An 18665-nucleotide genomic window follows, 5' to 3' on the forward strand; every position below is an offset into this window, starting at 1 on the left:
CTAAACAAATGGTGGCTTATGATGAAAAAAATGCAAAACAAGCAGAACTAGAACAATTTACAGAGCAAACATAATATCGTGAAGGAAAATAACATTGACAGACATCAGCACACTGATCAATGCAGTGGCCAATTATGCGACTTCAGAGAAGCCTGCCTCCTTCCTCTCAGCAGAGTAGTATGGACTATAAGTGAAGAACAAAACATACATTGTCGGATATGGACTACAAATTGATTTATTTTGCTTAACTGTACTTCTTTGTTATAGGGGCATGGTCTAAGATGTGGAGGAAAGGGAAATCACTGATAAGTCACAGCAATATAGTGGCCAATACAGATGAAATCATGGAGCTATTAAAGTATGTAAGTAAAAAGGTTGATCTTATTTTATCCCAAACATGAAGGGATTTTCTGAGCTGCTCACAGTAAAGTCACAAAGTTTAAAGGTATTAAGACTTCTGTCCTGTGTACCAGACTACACAGAGGAGTTGAGGAGTTTATCACTAGAGAAAATTCCAGTTTTGGGATCTTAAAGTCAAACATTTTGCTAGAAGAATGGTTTTCAATTTGATAAGGAAAAAAAAATAACCTGAATTTTGATAGATAAGATTTTGTCTTTAAATGCTTAAAAAAAATCTATATAATGAGGATACTTTTGTAATCTTGAGTTTAACCTGTTATGCCACTTAAGAAACATGTGTCAGCTGACAGAGCTCAAATTTTGATCAATAACACAAAATTTAAAAGTCATGTAGTTAAAATCCAAAATAACAATTATATTTCTAACTGGACCTAAAATAAAATATCATGTAAGAAATAAGAGCCTTGTGCTGGTCTTCCTTTCTCCATTTTCCTCCCTTCAGTTCATTTAGCATATAACTCTAGGATCATCTTTCATAAACTGGTGAATGACATCACTCCCTCTTTCAAGAACATACAGTGGCTCCTGTCTATTGGATCAAATCTAAATTCTTCAACCAAACATTCAAAGGCCTTCATCAACTAACCAACCCTCTACTCCTCCCCCAGCAACATTCCTCTACCTAATCTCTAGCTGTTTCCCAGATAGACTGTTTCCTCTCTGTCTTCCAAGAGCCTTTTACTCTAGTCATCTTGCTGTTTCTCATACTGATCTCCCCTATGAAATGTCCTTCTCTGCTGGATCATGCTGCTTAGGATCTATGGGCAAGAGAGAGCCTTACTTTTTGTAAGAGGCCTTCCCTGACTATCCTCACTGTTATATCCGTCACACTCTTATTTCTACAAATTCGTATCTTATGGACCATATTATCACACACTTGCTTTTATTCCCTACTTAGGTTAGGTGGCACATCTGGTTCCCCTAAGAAAACTGAACATTCCTCAAGGGAAGAGATTACCTTCTTTGCTATGCTTCTTCCTCAAATGGTGGTGGCTACAAAGTAGCTGTAAGTAATAACTCTAATACATACATACATACAAAAATATTTACAGTAGCACCTTTAAACTGGAAGCAAAGTGGATGTCAAACAATGCCAGTTAACTGTCTAATTCTTTTCTGTTGATCTTTCTTTTGTATCTATCTCACAAAATATTTGCTGAAGAACAAATCAGACTGACATTAAATAGAGAATTTTAATCTTTTTAGTAATTAAAGAAAGGGAAGGATATTGAAAGGAATAAAGCATATTACATACATGTAACATATTTAGAACAATAAATATATTAAACATACAATAAACTTTTTTCAACCTGAGTCTACACTAAATCACTGAGATAATCTTTGTAAATAACAACAGCAACAAAAAATATCATATATATTCTACTTCCACACCTGATCATGGTATAGCAGTGAGCCTGGATTCCCACAGGCTATGCCAGAGATAATGCAAGTTCTGGTAGATTCTACTAAGTTGGAAGGGCTTTGAGTACACCTTCTGAAGACAAGTCTAGATAAATTCATAGAGGCTTATCATTAAAAGGCTGAATCTTTTTTTGCAACAATTTATCAAAACTTTCTGTTAGGGCATGGAGGGGTTACTATTTGGGATGCTGGAGGCACTGGTCACATCAACTAATTCATATATATTATACTACTTATTTTGATTGCAGGATTTGTGTGTGTGGTTTTGAAGTGGGTAGGTACTCTAATAAAATCAGGAGTGATTATGTCCCCCTCTCACTATAGTTAGGAACTGGTAGTACTAGTAAGAGTCCATCAAAAACGCACTGATTAATGGGACTTAAAATACTTTGTCAAACAAAGGAAATATATTTGACTATGATTGACATAATTAGTTCTTTGGTCATTTTGATCTTTCACCTATTTTGGGATTTTAAATTATTAGTGTAAGCAATTACAATAATAGTTCCCTTAGAGAATAGTTTATCTGCCTTATTCATTTAAGTCCTACTGATTTTTTTGTGTGTGTCTGTATGCCAAAAAGGCAGATTTTATGAATTTCTGAAAATTTAAGTCACATGCACAAAAGAAAATAAATTAAGGCAATTAACCTTAATTCAGCCTTCAGTGGCTGTATTTTATATACAACTTCTATTTTTTGAGGGTGGTAAAATCATAAAGACTACTTGAAAACCATAAAAACTATTTGAAAAAGCAATTAAATGCCACCAAAGTGCTGATCAGAACAGGAAAATTTGGGAGACAAGAAAAAGCCCTAGCTTTTTTTTATCCCCCAATAAGTATTTATATCCACAAATGAATAAACATATCCACAATGAAAAGTCTGAAATAAAGACATAAATAAATTTTGACAAAAAATAATGTCAAGGAAATTTTCTAAGACTACTCATTGGTTAATGCAAATGAGTTAAAATTTCTAACTTTGGTTACTAAGATCTGCCACTAAGGGAGGTCATGTAGTGTCATGGAAAGAGCATTAAATTTGAAGTCAGAAGACCTGGGTTCAAAGCCTGAATCTTCCTTTTATCTCTTACCTCTATGACTTTGAGCAAGACAATTTTACTTCTCCCCTATACCTTCCTCCATATTATCTTGATTATACTTAAATATGTATACACTGTCTTCCCCAATAGAATACAATCTCCTTAATGCAACAAATGTTTCATTTTTGTCTTTGTATCTCCATTGCCATGTGCAGGATCTGGTAGTTTTATGCTTCCTGATGGATTAAGAAGACTGGATCAGATGGCCTTGAAAAGTCCTTTCCAGATTTAAATCTACAACCCATTGATGATTCTTGAAGCTATCTTCTTCAGTACCCAGCATAGTGCCATGCACATGCTTCTCCCCTTCTCTGTACATATATGTATGTATTTCTTTGTTGAATTTATCAGAAACTTTGTGAAATGAGCAATCTTCTTCCTCTCCTTCACTCTAATTCAAAAGTAATTACAAAGCAACAATGGATAAAGAATTCTGATTTTCAAAATTTTATTAACTAAGTGAGAATTTATTAAACAAGATGCTTCATTCTTCATATACACATGCAGATACATACCTGCAAACATTTGTGTATATGCAAATACTCATTTTTAGATTATTGTAAGACAGGCTACTATGGGAGAGTCCAAAACTGGTAATCTCATGAGAAAATGGCAGCTCTTGTTGTATATATGGTAGGATTCTCAGAGAACCCCATTTTCTTTTGCTGATGATTTAATTTATTAGTGTTCTGATAAATTCAGGGATACTAGCTCCTTCTGCTGCTATTTGATATTACAGATGTTCACTTGCACATTAGTTCTTGGTCAAGCTGTTATACCCAGTAGGATATAAGCTACTTAAGGGCAGGGGCTGTTTTTCATTTTGTTTTTGTACACTACATGCCTAGCACAGTGCCTAATAAGAGTATATGATAAATAAATGTTGTTGAAATTCTTGTTTTTGTACTGTATCTCTAATGAAGTGTTCTTTGGTATATACTTAGCTTTTTATTTCCCAGCAACTTGATTTTCACAAAAAAACTTTCACATAAAAGCGCTCCACACTCACACCATTCTTCTATTTCTGCTTATTTCAACAGACTGTCAGATTTTATCTTGTTCCTGAAGTTGTTCTATTAATAAGCTACCTAAGTTAAATAGTCACAATTGATTGTCAACTCATTACTAAAATACTGATTTCACTATTGTACCTCAGGAAGTAGCTGATTCCTTATCACTGAAATTCAGCAAATTTTTAAGTAGCAGGGCAGCTAGGTGATGAAGTAGATAGAGCACCAGTCCTGTAATCAACAGGACTTGAGTTCAAATCCAGCCTCAGACACTTACTAGCTGTGTGACCCTGGACAAGTCACTTAATCCCGACTGACTCAAAAAAATTTTTAAGTAGCTTCTTTGTGCATACTGTGCTAGGTACAGAAAGAGATGTAAAGTCCAGGTCCACAAGGAGCTTACAGTCCTGGAGAAATCAACAAATTATATTTATATAAAGCTTGCAAAGTGTTTAATTCAATCTCCTAATTCCAAATGTCATTCTTTTCACTATTCCAATCTGCCTCTCCAAAAGCATAAGTAAATGGTCTGGCACAGTTTCCTTAGCTAGTTTTGAGTACATAGTTAGATCAATCAAACATATATTAATACAGTTCATGTTTGCATATATACACACTTATATATATACATACATACACACATATATATGCATATAACTTGCAAAGCACTTTATAAATAACTCATTTTATTCTAACAGTAACCCTATAAGGCTGGTGCTATCCATTTTACAGAGGAGAAAACTGAGGCAGTCAGGTTAAGTGACTTGCCCAGGATCACACCAGTAGTAAATGTTGGAGGCAAGATGTGAATTCAAATTTTCCTGATTCCAGGTCAAATACTTTATCTACCTTGCCATCTAGCTGCCCTATTAAGCACTTAGTTTGTGCCAGACACAATGATAAGTGCTGAATTACAAAGAAATAAGAAAAACAGTCCTTGCTCAGATCTGGAGTTTTGGGCAAAAAAATTGGAGATTATGAGAACAGAATGCTGTATGTGTTATCACATATATCAATTGTTTTTGCTGAACCACTTTTCTTTGTTAAGAGAGGAGTATTCAATTTCAAGGGAGGAGAGTTATATATCTAGATATAACAGTGATATGAAAACAAAAAGCATCAATAAAAATTGTTTTTTAAAAAGAAAACTTGGGGCTTTTATAAGTCTGCAAGCTCAGTTGAGTATGACATGGTTGGCCTCACAACTAGTAAATGACATGTTATTTAACTTTACTAAAAAAGGCAAAGTGTCTGCAATAGGGAAGGTGATAGTATAGCCATATTTGGTCTTGGTCAGACCACACTGCATGAAATTCTGGGTATCAAATTTTAAAGAGGACACTGATAAAATAGTACATTGAGAAGGCATCCATCAGGATGGTAAAGGCACAGGTATTACAAAGTATGAGAATCAACTGAAAGAAATAGGGATGTTCATCCTGTAGAAGACAGGGACATGGCAGTAGTTTTCAAGTATCTGAAAGACTGTCATGCAGAAGAGGGACTTGGTCTGCTTGGCCCCAGAAGCCAGAACTAGGAGCAATGGGCAGATGTTAACAGAGATAATGACTATAGATGACCATTTGTCAGGGATGCTGCATAGAAGATCTCTGTGGGCACAGGTTGGTCTAGATGGTCTCTAAGGTTCTTTCCAACTCAGATTTTGTGCTAGGATAATAATTCTAGGAAAACAAGTTAAATTCTTCTTTCCTAAAAATTATTTGGCAACTTGGTTGAGGTTGTCTCCAGTTTAGCAGGAGATGAGAAAAAGTTCTACTCTTCTTCCCAAGTTACTTGCCTTTCCCTAAATGACAGAATTCTCTACAGCTCCTTCATCTTAAGTAGAAAGATAAAACTAGAGTTGGGTAAAAGCTAGTAATCTCCTTGTTTTTTTGTTCCAAGTTTGTCTCTAAATAGGGTACTTCCAAAGTCCTAGTTTGGATCCTTCAAGGTGATTAAAAGAAATTCTGAAAAAAATATAAGGAATCACATTTTGGTGGTTAGGGGATAAAATACAATTCATATCTTATAAGTCTTACATTTTGTTCTATTATTAATCAGCTGGATAAACAAATAATTCCCTTCACTTTTCTGCTAAATTCAGGTAAGGTTTATCTACCACATTGAAATCTTATGACAAAAGGTAAACCGTAAGCTCTCAGTGGGATAAACTTTATCTCCAGAAATATGAAACAAAAAATTCTAATCAAAAAGCTATTTTTACAAAGGAATTCTAATTTAAAAGATCAGAAATATCTTATTACAGTTACTTTATCTGTTTATACTTAAAATCACAAACTAATAGACTACAATAAAGAAAAATTTTTTTTACCTTTGTTTAAAGTCTACAATCTAGAGAGAGAAAGACAGAGAGAGAGTGTGTGTGCGTGTGTGTGTGTAAAGTTTATAAGGAAAGGAACATTTGTGATTCTTTATCATTTCAAAGGGGATAGGTGACATAATGGATAAAGTGTTGGTCCTGGAGTCAGTAACACCTGAGTTCAAATCCAACTTCATACACTTACTAGCTGGGTTACAAAAAGTCAGGCAAGACTGAAAAATGATTTTTAATTATAAAAAAACTTAAAGATCACTAATTAAAAATACACATTAGAATGTGCAAGAAACAGCAAATCGTTAACTAGTACTGAATTTCAATATTATATCATTTATTTACATAAACAAAATACATTATGATTTACACAAAATTTTTAAACCATCCATTAATCTCAAAATACAATTCTGAAGTCTTTAAAAAGTTAAACAATATGAAAACAATGACATATGGCTGGATTGAATCTGCATTCCTTACCAAACTGTATTTCTTTACTTTGCCAATTTCTACCATGAACAGTGGAGTTAAAAATAATTATAGTGAGGAAAACGTGGGTGGAGAAAGAGCATCTATGGATATATCTATTACAGTTAGGGTAGGAGGTATGGCTGGATACAAGGCAGTCTTAGTGGATGGCTCTTAAGTGGGATTTTGTCGGGGAAGTGGAAAAGAGCTGAAGAAAAACAAATTTGTTATCACTAGTTTGATTTGTTTTGTCATCAGCTGAAAAACACTGGCATAGATAACTTTCTTCACAAACAAAGTAGCAATGCAAGTACTCTTATTCTCCCTTTTATAAATAATGAAACTGAGGCTCACAGACGTTAAGTGATGTGAATCCAAGGTCACAAAATTATTAAGTGTTAAGAGTCAGGACTAGAACTAATTCAAATAGCAACACAGATGTATGACATATGCAATCTACATGTTGGATTGGTGCTAGAAGAAATTTTAAAATGATTTAGTGCTTCTAGGAAAGTATTTCAGATAGAAAAGGGGGCAGAGGGAGAAGATTACAGCAGGAATTAACATTTTTAGACTCTGGGTGCCATCTTCCCAAAGGACTTACAAAAGATATCGTGGACAATCTGTATTAACCCTGTAAGTGATCCAGCCAAATATTAAAATCAAATAGTTTTTATTTCTAATGTGGTAGTCTGATAGAACAGAATGCCTTAAAATGTCAAACTGAGACTTTACTGACAATGGAGGAAAATATAAAAAATTGTGCCAAGGGGTAAATGATTATTTTCCAGCACAAGTATAAGTTTGTGTCAAAAAAGGAATTTTGAATTTCATTCTAACAAATAAAAGAACTGAGTACATTTGACACACACTACTTTTAACAAGCATCTGGAAAGTCTGTTTTTCTTTAATACAAACTTAAAAAATTAATAAAAGATTACTATAGTTAATATGTTTCCTCCCTCCAACCTTCAAATACTTAGTTTGAGTATTCAGTTTAGTATTCAGTAACCATCTCTTCTATAAAAATCTGTAAACATGTAGTTACGTTCCCCCAAAGGATCCCCTCTTCTTTGAGATACATAAATTAATTTCTTAAATCATTTTAATTATACATGCAAAAACAAACAAACAAGCAAAAACCCAACAACCCTACAAAAGTAAGTATTACAGATAGCCAGAAGGTACATAGTTCTGTGTAGATACTAGCATGAACTGAAAGGCACACAATGTAAAATCTGAAGTACATTTACTTTCTCTAGTGTAAAAAACATTCCAAGTCAGATAAATTGTTCTTTAAATACATCATCTTATTTTTAAGTAGAAATTTCAAAGACTATGGTCTGAAATTTGTCATTGCTTGTTAAGCACTTAATTACAGAAAAGTAATACACAATTGGCAGTTAGTGACTAGAGCTTTTAGTTTTGTTTAGTCCAGTTTTGTATAGTACATGAATGGGCCTGTTGGCCATTTGATTATCTATCTCTATGGCTAGAAATCTAGGACAAGAACCAAGAGCAAAGATCTTACACTTATTATTTCAAGACTAGGGGCCTCCATCTATTTCAGAACTTCAAAATCTATTAATAAACATATGGCAGAGTGGAACTGCCATCTGCTGACAAGACAGCCTGGATATTACAAATGTGAAGCTTTGATTGTACAAATCTTTGAATTTTTCAGTAGAAATCTCTTATTATATATTTCATTATTGTACATAAGACCCCTATCCATATATTATTATATGTAGTATTTTACTTACCACAGAGACAAATCTATGTAATCTCTTTAGGCTATATGGATATTATGTTAACACCCCTTTTTTTGAGGGGGCGTTATCTTTTCATAACCATTTCATAATTTCTTAAGAGAATCAAATTAATGTTACTGTCGAAGTCCAAGACTACCTATAACCCCACATGAAATTAACAGTTACCAATTTAATGCCTCTCTGAGCTATAAACTTAATTTTGTTTACAGTTGACCATATTCATAATAAACTGCAAAACATATAACAAAATTTAAAAAAAATCAAGTTATTTTAGTCTGTAATTTCTCTTTCTACTCACCACTCTAAAAGGAAATGTACTATTTATTCTATCTTCTTTTTATTGAAACATTAAAATAATACAGATGTAACAATACCAGAATTTGTATACTGTAACTTTGACTTGCTGTCTTTGGGATCCACATTCTACAGCTGTGTTATAAATTGAAACCATTTTAAAGAAGGTCATTGTAGTTCAGAAACTAAAATCCTTTAAGAATATATAAGGCAGACATGCATCTATTTAAACATTCACTCAATACTGAACTATCACACCTTGGTTTCAATACAGAAAGCACCAAAACCCATCTCAGAAATTTGAAATTATTAAAGGTTCTCCAACACTTGGCCCTGTCTCAGAAATGACCTTACTTCTCTCTACTGCACTATGATACCTGCTTCTGTTCTAGCTAAATTCATCTACCTGCTGTCTTTGACTAGGCCTGCTCAATTTCTACCTTTATCTGCACTTGCAATGACCTTCATATTCTTCTTCATCACTTTCCTTATTTTCTTCAAAATCCAATTCAAAACTCCATGCATGTAATGAATTGTGATGAGGAACCTATTCAACACAGAAATATTTGGTTTGTATTATATTCACTTGTAGTTGATCACTGAGATAAGGAAGTCATAGGAAAGGCATGAGAGTTTTCTAAGGACTTGAAAACTTTTAGGACTGACATGTCATTGACTGCCTTAGGTGACAGGCATTCACTTAAAGTTTACATAGAGTCTTCAAGCAGAGATTGGATGGTCATTCATTTGTTAGGACTGTGGTAGAGGGGATTCCTATTCAGTTATGAATTAGAGTAGATGATCTCTGATCTCTTCCAACTCCAAGATTTTGTGAGGTTTTGTTCTGCACATCTCCAGCAATTGTTTCTCACATAAGTATTTTATTTCCTCAACTAGAATATAAACCACTTTATTAATAAAAGCCAAGCCTTGTAATTCCAGTACAGTCTTCTGCACACAAAGTAGGAATGGAATAACTCTTATGAATTAGTCTATTAATTTTTCTCCTTTCTGTGGAGGTCTAATCACAAATTCTGTGATGCAGATAGAATACAAGAGTTAGAGTCCTAAGATCTGGGTTCAAATCCTAGCTCTGCTTCTTACATACTATGACTTTTACACAAACCCTGATCCACAGATACACCAGTTTGCTGCTGCAAAATTTTAAAGGAAAAAATTACAATTTTTATATATGACACATAACTTTTGTTACCAAAAGTGTAAGACTGTGGGCCCCAGTGAGGTAAAAAAGATGGACTGACTTTTGTTTCAAGAAAGAAATTCCTTTGAAATAACAATGGAGTCATGCTATTTCTTCTCAAGGGTTCTCTGGGTTTTAATAATCAATACAAATTATAAAATATTTTCATTATGCTTTGTTCACAAAGTAAGATTCTTTTCTTGTCTGTATGACCTCAGGTAAATAACAACTTGATCAGTTTTGTTATAACATGAGAGAATTGGACTAGGGTATCTTCACTAAGTTGTTCACACACAAAAAATGGAGAAAAGAAATTCTTCCATATATGATAAAATAAACTTTGGTATACTATTAGTAATTGCCATTATAGAAAAAGTATTGTAAAGTTTAAAAGCTGAATATGTACTTTAAGAACTAGAAACATGTCAGCTTAATATGTGGTTCTTTAAAATACTTCTAATATGAGAGAATCAAAAGATTACACGTTTAGAGCTGGAAGGGGACCTTAGAGGCCATCTAGCTCAACATATTTATTCTACAGATGAAGAAACTGAGGTTCAGGGAGGTTAATCGACTTAGCCTAAGGCTACACAGGTAGAAAAAGGGCTTGAAGCCAGAGTAGAACCTCTAATTTTAGAGGTAGTACTCTTTTCAAGAAGAGTATTCAGTAAGTGTCTAAAATTTTTTAAAGCTGTTTAGTTGACTGCTAATGTCAATTTCCTTAAAACTTTCCACAAATTTCTCTTTTAATCTTTTCTTTATGCATAATTTGTTGTTTTGGTCTGAACTTATTATTTCAGTACTCGGAGGAACTCCTGGCAAGGAAAAAAAAAGTCTTTCAACTAGTGCAGACAGGTAAGCAAAATATGTACCTGTTCTTATTTCACTTCTAAGTTGCATTTATTTAACATATATTATAATCTCAATCACACCTCTATCACCGAGCTAGACAAAAACCAAAGAATTAACTTTATTACACTCTAGAAGGAAAAACTGAAGTAGAATTGTTATTAAGGGATGGATTCAGGTTTCCTAACAATAACTTGGTTAACTTTTTAAAAAAATTCTAGATCAGATCTACAGTATGCATGTTTGCATAACTTTGTGCTGTTTTTGGCACCCTACAGATTGCATACATGAAAGGATCACTGATGTGAATAATACATGAAAACCATCTTAATCTTTAATTTTAGCAATCCTCAATTTTATATGTTTCTTTTACATATTCACATTCAAGGATCACAGTTTGATTTAAGATAACAAAGCCTCACTCTACACAACAGATTCATTTGTGCAGTGTCAACACGATTTTTGTAAAAATCAAAGAGCCTAATTAAAGGGACTTTAGAATTTCTGTAGTTTAACTCTCTTAGTTTACAGAGCTGGAAAGAGGCTCAGAAAGATTAAATTACTTTTCAGTCAAATAATGAGTAAACATTTCAAATGTAGAGAGCTAATTTAAAAGTTTACTTTCTAACAAATGTAGTTAAAAACCCCAACACCCAATCTCTTTCCCCCTAACCCGAAGTTTTCTATCAAAGGCACCACCATTCTGCTGGTAACCTCAGTCATTTCTGATTCTTCCTTCTCGATCCAAATCGTGTAGATTCTACCCCTGCATTATCTCCTACCACTTTTCTCCTCAGTTCATAGTGCAGCCATCGTTGCTCAGGCTCTCCCTTTATACTCATTCATAAAATAAGGGACTTAACTGAGATGAGCTTCAGGGTAACTTCAGTCTCGAAACCTAGCATCCTAATAGCTGACTTCCAACCTATCCTCTCAAATTTGGAGTCAAAGGCGAGTCTGGCGCAAGCTCCAGCCAGCACTGCTATTTCACCACCAGTAAGTATGACTCTGGAAAAGTCACTGAACATTTCTCTGGGCCTCAGTTTCCGCATCTGTAAAGTGAAAAGGTCGGGCTAGATAACCTCAGGGTCCCTTTCAGCTAGAAATCATATGATCTAACTGGTTACTACTACTTTGCGAATACAGCACTAAGTTTCAACTGGATCTTTATTAGAATTGGGGCTCTGGGAGCAGCGGAATTGGAAACCAGCCAGCAGCTGTAGGTCCTTCTGACCACATTCCTCGAGGGTATTCTTTACAGAGAGGGAAACTAAGTCTCGTTCAGGAAAGCCGGTTACGGACCCTGCTATTCCCTAGTATCACGACATAAAGCAATGAGGTACTGTGGCCAAACTTATGCGGTGAAGGGAAAAGGGCAGGCTCTCCCCGAAGCGGAGGAAAGTGGGGAAGACCCAACGGCCCCAGACTCCCTCCCACCCCCCACCCCCCTTCCCTGGCCCCTCTGCTGCAGCTCCAGCCTCAGCCGCGGAGTCCGGCTAGACCCACGGAGTTTCGTCTAGGGCGGTCAGGGAGGGACAAAGGGCTCGGCACTCACCTCTTCCACCTCGATCTCCTTATAGTCGATTTCTTCGAAGTTGAGGACCTGCGAGGGGGTCTCGATCATCTCACCCGCCGAAGAGGAGGAGGAGGAGGAGGCAGCGGAGGCAGTAGACATGATCCCTCTCGGCAGCCGGGGGGCCCCGTCAGGAGGCCGCCCCGACAGTCCGGAGGTCTGCGTCCTCCGTCGTCCGGACCGACCTTCAGCCCGGACACCAACAGTCCGGGGACCCGGAGGCCCGGGGAGCAGTAGACGGGGTAGCGACCGAGGCCGAGTCCCGGCTCGGGCTCGATTGCGTTTTCCGGTCGGGGAGGGGAGGACCCGCCTCCTGATCTTCCGGTTCCGCTCTGGAACAGGAAGAAGGGGCAGCCGCGGGTCTGGGCTGCAAGACTTTGCTTTGCGGTCTCGGCGCACTGTATCCTGGGAGCAGTGAAAGAAAAGGAACGGGGCAGTTCTAGCCTGGACCTTCAGAGTAAGCGTCGCGAGTGTTGGGCCGCAGACCCGCTTCTCTAGATGGGAGATCCCGCGAGAGCTGGGGTGCCGACCGGAGTAAAAAGCGCGAACATATGTGTTGCTCTTGGCTGGCAGGTCCGCCGGGGAACGGTCGTGGTGTGTTTCCTTGGGCAAAGCGGGAAAGTCTTGGGTAGTGGAACCTGACCCTCCTCAGTTGAACTGACCACCACCTGTCTTTTTCGCTCCCTAATTTGGGAAGAAAATTCCTAATCCCGCCCCTGGAGCGCCCTGTGTGTGTAGGGCGCAGCGGCGGAGGGAAGGAAGCCGAGGTCTTTCCTCCGGGCTGCGAATTGCTGGACTCATCCCCATAAACATGCATGTCCCGCCCTGACCTCCCACCGAAATTCGAGCTGTGGCTCCTGGGAGCACAGAATGTGTTTCCTCCACTTAATGACCTGTGAAAGAAGTAGTAAAACCGACTGACAATTTTATTGACCATCTGCCCTGTGGCTAACAACGTCAGATGCAAAGTAACCCTATGCCAGTGCTTCTGTGCCCAGGGAGTCAATAATGGGAATAGTGGAGTCGGGGCTTCAGGCTCCTTCACTGTCAGCAAATATACTTCCTCAGTTCTTACCAGTTTTGAGTGATCCTCTCCCAAGAGAAACCAGTCAGTCCCTCAACTATCGGCTGCATGGCGAAGTGCCTGGAGCCAAGAAGTTGTTCAGTCGTTTACGACTCTTCGTGACTCCATTTGGGGTTTTCTTGGCAAAGGTACTGGAGTGGCTTGCCATTTCCTTGTGCTCCTTTTGTAGATGAGGAGACCGAGGCAACAGGATTAAGTGACTTACCCACAGTCACACAGCTAGTAAGTGTCTGAGAACACAGATTTGAACTAAGGTCTTGACGCCACGCCTAGTGTTCTGCACTACTGTTTAGCTGTCCTAGAGTAAAGAAAACCAGAGTTCTAACCTCAGACACTAGTAGTGGGACCGTGGACAAATTATTAACCCGTTTGCTTCAGTTTCTGTAAAATGGGGATAATAGCACCTTCTTCACAGGAATGTATTGAGGCTCAAATGAGGATAATTGTAAAGCGCTTGGCACATTGTAAGCTCTATATAAATCATTATTATTATTAGGCGTTCTAGGTGTCAAGCACTATGCTAAGAGCTGAGGATACAAAGTACGGGAAAAACTCCCTGCCCTCCAGCTTACATTCTAATAAGGAGACGTGTAAATAAATAGGTACACACAATACACGTAAGCTTTAGATTGGAGGGTAAAAGAAGAGAAAGATCTAACTGCTGAGACCCGAAGGAGGGGGCGGGATGCTTGAAAGAAGCTGGGCATTCTAGGAGGCAAAGGTGAGGAGAGAGGGCGTTCAGTTGGCTGGTATAGCAGTATTTAAAGTGGAGGAGATTAGAAAGATTGGAAGGGTAGGAATTTAACTGCCCCCCCCCCAAAAAAAGACTTTATATTTGATCTTGGAGCTAATAGGAAGCCACTGGAATTTATTGAATGGGGAGGGGAATGACATGATAGACTTGCACTTTAGGAAAATCATTTTGGCAAATAAGTAGAGTATGGATTTGAGTGGGAAGAGATAAGACGGTGTGAAGGAGACCAATTAGGAGGTTATCATAATAATACAGGCAGGTGATAAGGGCTTAAACTGGGGTAGTGGCTATGTGTGAATGGAGAGCAGGAGACACACAGGAGAGATAAATAGTAAAAACCAAGATTTGATAACATTGAATATGTGAGATGAGTGAGAGTGGAGTAGAGGATGACCCTAAGGTTGTAAATCTGGCAAACTGGGTGGAGTGTGGGGGTAAAGATAATGAATTCTGGTTTGGATATGTGGAGTTCAAGATGCCTTTGGGACATCAAAAGAAGTCTCAGATTGTTCTCTGTGCCATACAAATTAGAAGACCTCAATTCCTCTGCTTATTTGCTGGGGAGGCAATTTCAGATCTGACCTATTTCTCCAGGCATAATCAAACCCTTGCCTTACTGTCCTATATATGAGGCAGATACTACAAGTAGTATTTCTTTCATGATTAAGAAAACTGGGGCACAGAGAGGCTTAAATAACTTGCCCAGGGTCACACAGCCAGCAGATGTCTGAGTTAGCAGTGGAAATAGCTTTGGGTACTGGAAAGAGTTTTGGATTTTGTGTTAGATGATTTAGGTTTAAATGTAGACTGCTATGTATTTCTCATGTGACCTTGGACAAGTCACTTAACTTCTCATTTCAGGTTCATCATGTGTAAAAGGAAGTTGAAGGAGTTGAACTAGATACTCTCTTGGGTTCCTGCCAAGATCTAAAATCACAAAACTATGAATTCTTGGCATATAACAACATTTAAATTTTTAAATTATGATGCTTAATATGATACATTTGATCTTACCCTATAACATTGGTATGCCAGGTGCTTTCACAACACACTTAGCTCAGGTGGTCCTTGGACAAACACAGACCTTGTATTTCACTTGCATAGCCCTTAGAAAACACAAGGTTACCATACTTCAATGAGGACCCAGTTTGGTACTTTTACACAGTTTTTTCTTCTCTTAAAACTCAAGTAACTATAATAGTTATAAGGCTACATGCAATATAGGCCTCATAAAACAAAAGCTCTAGCCCATCTTATAATTCAGTTTCCATTTGCTTTCCTCTCTTCTTTTATTCTGTGACCCAGAATTAAGACCACGTGTTCCATTCCATGTTCTCCATGTCAAGCTTCCCCGTGATCCCTGCTCTTCATATTTCAAGGACCTTTATGATCTGGTTTGACCTTGTCATTCCACCTTTTCTTTATGTACTCAATGCTGCTGCCAAACTGTTACGTGTTATTTCCCATGAAAGTTCTGTACGTTTCCATCTCTGTGCTCTATATCTGGAATGCATGAAAATCTTCCCAAATCCTTTAAGCCTTAGTTGGTTAGCCATTTCTTCCAAGAACCCTTTCCTAATCTCCAACCCCTACCTCCGAAACTTAAAATAATGTTTTGCTTTTCTCTCATGTACTTATATAAATATTCAATCACTTCCTGTCTACTGGATGCTTCCTTACTGACTCCAAACATGCCCAGGTTGTTCCGTCCTCTAAATACCCTCACTTGCTCTGTTCGTCCTCACTAGCTATCATCCTATATATCTTTCCTTTTTGTGGCCATCTCTACTTCCTTTCTTATCCTCTTAACTGCAGTCTGGTTTCCAACGTCACCATGCAACCAAAAATGTTCGCTCCAAAGTAATTAATGATCTCTCAATGGCCAAATGTAATGGTCTTTCTCAATTTTTGTCCTTCTTCACCTCTCTGCAGTATGACATTGATCTCCCTCCATTCTTGGATACTCTCTCTCTAAAATGTCATGATAATGTTGGTTCTCCTCGGTCCCATTTGCTAGATCTTTAGCCAAGTTGTGTCCGATAACAGTGGGTGTCCCCGGGCTCTCCAGCAAACTTGTATTAAAGTCTTACTCATTGTGCTAGGCCTTGGAAGAGATACAAGGATTAAAAGTAAGTTATAGTCCCTGTCCTAATTGGGCTTACAATCTAATCAAGGGATATGGTACACACAAAATTAGCTATAATAGTGACTCACCTAGTGTTTATTAATTGCCTGCTGTGTGCCAGGCACTGGGTTAACCACTGGGATTACGAAGAAGGGCAAAAAACTAAACCCAAAACAAACCCAAAAAAACTAGTCCATTCTCTCAAGGAGCTCACAGTCTAAGGGAGGCAATTAAGAGATTATTGGGTCTGCCCACTCCATCCATGCCCTTTAAGAGAATTTCCAGTGCAAGGGCTGCATCAAAGTCACAATCATAGCCTTGTATTTGACAGGACTTTGTCTTCCTGGAGAACCACCTTCAGTGTAAAGCTGGAAATAGCTTGTCTTTAAATTCCATCTCCTAGTTTTCCATTTTATTTCACTTTAGAGGAACATCAAGAAACCATGAACAGCTTCAGCAATGATGAATTTAACTTCAATTTCCTTGATGAAGGTTTTATTGCTAAGGATATTCCAGACCAAATTAATGAAATTTCTTCTGATGACAAAGTTGCCTTCTATGTTGCTGACCTTGGTGACATCCGAAAGAAACATCTGAGATGGTACAAAGCTCTTCCTTGAGTAACTCCTTTTTGTGCTGTTAAATGTGACGATAGCAGAGCTATAGTGAAGACGCTGCTGTATGAGCAGGATTTGATTGTGCTAGTGAGACTGAAACACAATTAGTACAGAGTCTTGGGGTGCCTCCAGAGAGGATGATCTATGCAAATCCATGCAAACAGGTATCACAAATTAAATATGCTGCCAACAATGGAGTACAAATGATAGCTTTTGATAGTGAAGTAGAACTAATGAAAATTACCAGAGCTCATCCAAAGGCAAAGCTGGTTTTGAGGATTGCCACTGATGACTCCAAAGCTGTCTGTCATCTAAGTGTTAAAATTTGGTGCCACTCTCAAAACTAGCAGGCTGCTCCTTGAGTGGGCAAAGGAACCGAATATTGATGTTATTGGAGTCAGTTTCCACATGGGAAGTAGTTGTACTGATCCAGAAACCTTTGTCCAAGCAGTTTCTGATCCCTGATGTATCTTTGATATGGGGGTAGAATTTGATTTCAATATGTATCTTCTTGTTATTGGTGGTGACTTTCCTGGTCCTGAACATGTAAAGCTTAAGTTTGAAGAGATCTCAAGTGTAATCAGTCCAGCATTGGACAAGTATTTTCCTTCTGACTCTGGGGTGAGAATCATACCTGAACCAGGCAGATACTATGTTGCATTAGCTGTCATTCTTGCAGTCAACATCATTGCCAAGAAACTTGTATTAAAGCACCAGACAGGTTCTGTTGATGATGAGGCAAACGACCAAATGCTGGATTATGTGGATCATTTAATTTCATCCTTATTAGATCATGCACATATTAAACCTATTCTACAAAAGAGACCCAAACCAGATGAGAAGTATTACTTTTCTAGCATGTGGGGACCAACATGTGATGACCTTGATCAAATTGTTAAACATGGTGGTTTAGCAGAAATGCATGTAGGAGATTGGATGCTGTGTGAAGACATGGGTTCTTATATTGTTGCTGCTACTTCTACTTTCAGTGGATTCTTGAAACACACTATCTATTATGTGATATCTGGGACAGAATGGAAATACATGCAACAAAGCAAGAACCAAGGTTTTCCAACAGAAGTAGAGGATCAGGATAGTAGCACTGACGTTGTCTTGTTCTTGGAAAATTAGAATGGAATATCACTCAACAACTTGCACTTCAGCTAATATTAATGTACAGATGCTGTTTATAGCTATTAATTGCAAATTTAGCTTGAATTAGAGCATTTTGGGGGCCATTAACTTAATTCCTGCTTGAGTTTTTAAATATGTTTTAAGAATAGGATTGGCACAAATACAATAATATGGAAGACTAAGAGTTGGAGTCACACTTATCTGTGTTCCTATGGAAACTATTTGAATATTTGTTTTATATGGATTTTTATTCACTTTTCAAATACGCTTTTCAAGATTACCTCTCAGCTGCTAAGCAAGCATTTGTAGTTTGTACATTGGCAGAATGGAATTGAGCTTAGTGTTGCCACCTGTTTTAAAATAAAAGAATATTGATGAGATCATGGGTATCTTGGAGAGAGCAATTTCAGCTGAATGATGAAGTAAAAAATCAGACTATAGAGAGTTTAAGAGAGAGCAAGAGGAGAGGAGGTGGAGTTATAATGGTAGAAAGCTTTCTAAAAAGAG

General features: G+C 37.5%; 1 protein-coding gene and 1 pseudogene across 4 annotated transcripts in view; one reads left to right on the forward strand and one right to left on the reverse strand.

The window, feature by feature from the left end:
• MAP3K7 (mitogen-activated protein kinase kinase kinase 7) overlaps positions 1-12721 on the reverse strand; it is an 80990-nt gene extending 68269 nt beyond the window's left edge. For 3 of the 4 annotated variants that reach the window (XM_027855127.1, XM_027855117.1, XM_027855099.1), the window contains exon 1: positions 12427-12720. In XM_027855127.1, coding sequence (XP_027710928.1) covers positions 12427-12546 — 120 coding nt within the window. In that variant the 5' untranslated portion in view covers positions 12547-12720. Of the gene's footprint in view, positions 1-12426 lie in introns of all 4 variants that reach the window. The other variant, XM_027855108.1, reaches the window with a different exon arrangement.
• A 4109-nt stretch (positions 12722-16830) lies between these two features.
• LOC114037448 lies at positions 16831-18246 on the forward strand (annotated as a pseudogene).
• Positions 18247-18665: the final 419 nt, after the last annotated feature.

Source organism: Vombatus ursinus, unplaced genomic scaffold (genome assembly GCF_900497805.2).
Source record: "Vombatus ursinus unplaced genomic scaffold, bare-nosed wombat genome assembly UNPS02000582.1, whole genome shotgun sequence".
Taxonomy (NCBI): domain Eukaryota; kingdom Metazoa; phylum Chordata; class Mammalia; order Diprotodontia; family Vombatidae; genus Vombatus; species Vombatus ursinus.